General features: G+C 35.3%; 1 protein-coding gene across 1 annotated transcript; it reads left to right on the forward strand.

Annotated features, from left to right (window-relative positions):
* The first annotated feature begins 4053 nt into the window (after positions 1 to 4053).
* LOC122444085 (olfactory receptor 4F4-like) lies at positions 4054 to 4962 on the forward strand. The gene has a single exon (XM_043472887.1). The coding sequence runs from the start codon at positions 4057 to 4059 to the stop codon at positions 4960 to 4962; it is 906 nt and encodes a 301-aa protein (XP_043328822.1). The 5' UTR covers positions 4054 to 4056.
* The last annotated feature ends 236 nt before the right edge of the window (positions 4963 to 5198 follow it).

Genomic DNA, 5198 nt, shown 5'->3' on the forward strand with positions numbered 1-5198 from the left:
TTTGCATTCATTGTTACTACATTGTCATTCCTTTTAGGTCCTCACAGAGATGTAGCAAATGTCTAAGTCCATATATCCAAAACTACAGCATCATAAAAAGTAATTTCACCATACTAAAATCTCCCATGCTTCAGCTATTCATCCATCCCCCTGAATCCCTGAGAATCACCTATATTTTCACTGTCTCCATAGTTTTGCATTTTCTAGCATGTCATATATGGGGAATCATATAGTATGTAGACTTTTCAGATTGGCTTATTTCATGTAGCAAGATATTAAGGATTTTCTATATCTATTCTTGACTTGATAGATTACTTTATTGTTGTATAGTATTCCATTATAAGGATGTATCACAGTTTGTCCACTAACATATTGAAGGAAATATTGGTTATCTCTAGTTTTTGATAATTATGAATAAGCTGCCACAAACATTCAAATTCAGGTTTTGTATGAACAGAATTTTTTAACTCAGTTTGGTAAATACCTAGGAGTACTACTACTTTATCATATGGCAATAGTATCTTTAGCTTTATAAGGCACTACAAAGCTGTCTTCCAAATGTGTGCCATTATTTAGAATTGTATTAGTCAGGCTAAAATTTTCAATATATTATTATTTGGTTGGCTGCCCCATTTGATTTCTTTGCTTAAAAGCCTCATTTCCTAGAAGCTGTAGGAGTATAAGAATAACAGTCTTACTACCTAGATTAACTGAATAGAATCTTGTCACCATCCTCCTCTACTGTTGTGTCACCTAAAAACTTGGTGAAGCTAAAACATGGGATTCATTTCCTCCCTAGAACACATAGATAGATTTACCAGGTAGATAAGACAGTGACTATGAAGTTTATATAAATGCTTGGAACCTGTCCAGAGTCCCCCGTCACTCGGGACGAGTGAAATGTCTGTTTATCCAAAGCTCTCTAACAATGAGAAGGAAAGGAAATGAAGAGTCATCCTGCAGATATGCTGCATTATATCCACCCTTTCTTTATGAGTTTATGTGGAGCTAAGATGAAGTATTTTTAATCTGCCCCCTCCATATTCAAGGATATTTTAGTATAGTTGTCATATTTATATGTTTGTGCTACCCTATGTTCAAGAATATTGGACGTGAAGAAGTAGTTTCTTGATTTACCCTGGGTTTCCATTCCAATCAGAAATTGTTGATATTTTATAATGTTTCTAATCTTCATTGAAACCCAACAAAACCAGCAGCTCAAGGCTGACTGTTTCACCATGGACATAGGTGGTGTACAGCAGTGACTAGGTCATCTCCCTCTGTTGGTCATCCCCTGTCCACCCACCCAAGTCATCTGGAACTAGACATGACAACTTAGTTCTGGAATAATTTTTTTCTTTTTTAAAACAGTAAGAAAAGAGATGTTTTAAAACTATGCTTAACTTCCACCATTAGAGTTTTTATCATTGTCCCCACAGGTCTCTTTCTGACCCACACAAAAGAAACACTTTCCAAGTGAACTCTCAATTCAGAGACTCAGAATAAAGTGGTCCCAAAGGAACTTAGCTTGAGCGTCTCTTATCCCAGAGGCCACTTTCTACACTAAATATATGTCTCACAGTCCCCCATGAATGCTGATCACAACAGAAAGCAGATTCTGTTTTGACAAAGTAATGATTTTATTTCAGCCTCTAGTTAAGAATATAAACAATGCTTTATTCTTGGGAAAAAAGGTGATCAGATATGGTGTCTCTCTGGTAAGAATATAGTCTATATGCTCTGTAAATATCTTAATTTCTCCCTTAGTTCCCTTCCTTTATCACATTTAAGAGAATGTTTCAATATCATATTTCCATCCACACTACATACACACATACATACTCCAGTCATGCTATTTCTCAGCTCTGAGACTCTAACAGGTTACACTGATGGTCAAACTCAGAATAAGACGTCTTTCTTGGGCTTATTGTGAAGATTACTTTAGACAATGTGGGTGAAAATTTCTAGCACAGGGGAGCTAGTCAGAGAGAGAGACACGGATACAAAGAAACAGACAAATTTAATTTATGTATGACCCTGAGAATATCAGCTTAAAAAAATGAGAATTGTCTCCTTTTCTTTTTTATTTTTAATTATCCTAACTTCTGATTCTTTTTTGTGAGTCTTGCTTTGACTCATTTGATTTTACAACTGTACTCTTAAAATCTTTAGATTTACTTCTCCAATCTAGTATTTGCTTAAAAATTAAATATAGTAGCTCAGCTGGTAAAGAATCCACCTGCAATGCTGGAGATCTGGGTTCAATCCCTGGGTTGGGAAGATCCCCTGGAGAAGGGAAAGGCTACCCACTCCAGTATTCTGGCCTGGAAAATTCCATGGACTGGAATGGCCTGTGGGGTCACAAAGAGTCAGACATAACTGAGCAACTTTCACTTTCATTTTTCATAATTAATTTAGCAGTGATATTTTATCTGTTGTAATTCAACTAAAATAATATTAACAACATTTATGGCAACTAGTTGAGAAAGCAGGCATGACCTTTTACTTCTTTAGTATAACCTCGAATGACTGCAATCCACTTTTTTTTCACTGATGTGCTCAAAAGTGATTACAGTTTACAGGAAGTAATTATTCAATAAATTCCTGTTTGCCCTATCAGAAAAAATTAAAAATCCATTCTACATCTAGTGTTTTCTAATTCTATTCTTATTTTCATCCCTAGTATGTGATAACTTTGTGGGTTTAAACAACAAAAATATAATCAAGAACAACTTCAATTATAGAAAACAGGCAGAGTAAACCAAGACTAAAGGAAAGCAAAACCAGAGCAATGAGTGCCAAGAGCAGTGATGCAACTTCACACAGTTTGGGAAACACATATCTTCTTATCTCAATTACAGGCTATATAGCTTTGAACTTCATGAACAGAATACGTTTCTTCCTGATGCTTTTGATTTATTCCTTATGCCTGCAACAGGTAGTCTTCCACACTATCCTTGATTAGCTTATCTGCTCTTATACACATATGTTTCTTGGTAAAAAAAATTTGTCATTTTATCGAAACTAGTATTAATATCTCTTTTTTAGTGGATCCATTCATTAAAATTATTCTTAGTCTTCAATAAGGTGTTAAATATTGTTTGAGTTTTTCAAATTGATGTATAATAAATATCATTTTACCACACAGCTTCAAAAGATATTAATAAAATATCACTTTTTGTATTATTCTTTAGATTCCACATATGAGTGATACCAAACAGTACTGGTCTTTCTCTGTCATTTCACTAACAGTAATACTTTATAGGTCCATCCATGTTGCTGTAGATGGCAGAATTTAAGTCATTTAATGTAAGTCAACTATACTTCAATTAACAAATGCAAATGCCATTTTTTTTAAACCACTATTTAACTCAGGTCTGCTGTATTGAATAGATCATCATTCTTGAGTCACAGTATATTCTAATTTTTCCATGTCCATTTTGAGTTTGTTTGCTTGTTTATGTAATAATAAAACTATACCTATGAAACACTGCCCAGTCCAAGACCTAAACAGATGATAATAATGGACAACTGCTTAGTGTTCATCCTCACACAGAATCTTGGCTTCCGGCAACTGAGTTTACTTACTTCTTACATTTTGGGACATAGTTTTATTACTTATACAAGTTCCTGCAAAATATACTGTTATTTTTGAAGTGCTCTTCATCTTATAAAATTTATGCTGAGAGATGGATCTATTTGAGGCTCTTTATTTCTTTATTACTATAGTTTACTAACACACGTTCATGTCATTTACATAGTTGGACTTTGTTAAGATTCTATCACTATGTTTATAGGCATTGCTGTAAATTTTCCTTATATACAGATACAAGAGTTCACAGATATTGAGCATACAAACGGGAGTGAAATTGCTGCACCATAGAATATATGTATATTGAGCATTAAAAGAGAAGGCCAATTGCTTTTTACAGTGATTATGTAAGTACACGCTTCCATTAGCAGTGCATAAAAAACACACTTGGTGCACAGAATGTTTATTTAGAAAATCTATCTTTACATCTTTTCTTCATATAAATTTAGAAGACACTGAACTGAATGGAAGAAGTGAACCAGTCTGTGGTATCTGAATTTATTTTTGTTGGGCTATGTGACTCATGGGACCTCCAGGCCTTCCTCCTAGTGGTATTTTCTTCACTTTACTTGATCACCATTTCAGGCAACGTCTTCATTGTGCTCCTAGTTATTGCTGACCTTCACCTCCACACCCCTATGTACTTCCTAATAGCAAATCTGTCATTCTCTGACTTAGGCTTTTCCTCAGTAACCACCCCGAAACTGATCACAGATTTTCTGAAAGAAAACAAGACCATTTCCTTTAGAGGTTGCATGTGTCAGATGTTTTTTGGACATTTTTTTGGAGGGGGTGAAATGGTGCTCCTAGTGATGATGGCCTATGACCGTTATGTGGCCATCTGCAAGCCACTCCATTACTCCAGCATCATGAATACAAAAATGTGCATTCGACTAGTGATGACATCATGGATCATTGGCTTTGTGCATTCAATAAGCCAACTAGCTATAATTACACAACTGCCCTTCTGTGGACCCAGAAAATTGGATAGCTTTTTCTGTGATATTCCACTGGTGATCAAGTTAGTCTGCATGGACACTTATATTCTAGAAGTGTTGACAAATGCTAACAGTGGGGTACTTGCAACCATTTGCTTCATTCTGTTGCTGATCTCTTACTCTTATATTCTGCTTACTGTCTACCACCAATCAAAGAGTGGGGTGTCCAAGGCTCTCTCTACCTGCACTGCCCACATCACAGTGGTCATGTTATTCTTTGGGCCTTGTATCTTTGTCTACATATGTCCACTCAGCATCACTTGGGTGGACAAGTTCCTTGCTGTATTTTATGCCATCATCACACCACTACTAAATCCAGTCATTTATACTTTAAGAAACAAAGAGATTAGAAATGCCATTAAGCGACTATGATAGCAGACTGTGGATTTCTTTGGTATTTCATAATTTCAAATTATCAGAATATCTACTGTGAGTGCACTAATTTGGCCACACCTACCCTGTTACTTAAGACTGGGCCCAGTTCCCCAATTCACATATGGAAATCATATGTATCTCTTGATGAAAATTTTGTGTCAATTCTTTAGGATTCTAGAATTGTTAAAATAAGTTTCTGTTTGGGAAATTTGGCCAGTCTTTAGAAGTATGAT

Source organism: Cervus canadensis, chromosome 6 (genome assembly GCF_019320065.1).
Source record: "Cervus canadensis isolate Bull #8, Minnesota chromosome 6, ASM1932006v1, whole genome shotgun sequence".
NCBI lineage: Eukaryota > Metazoa > Chordata > Mammalia > Artiodactyla > Cervidae > Cervus > Cervus canadensis.

Coding starts and splice junctions, on each gene's coding strand:
- LOC122444085 (XM_043472887.1), top strand. CDS start 4,057: ATGGAAGAAGTGAACCAGTCTGTGGTATCTGAATTTATTTTTGTTGGG.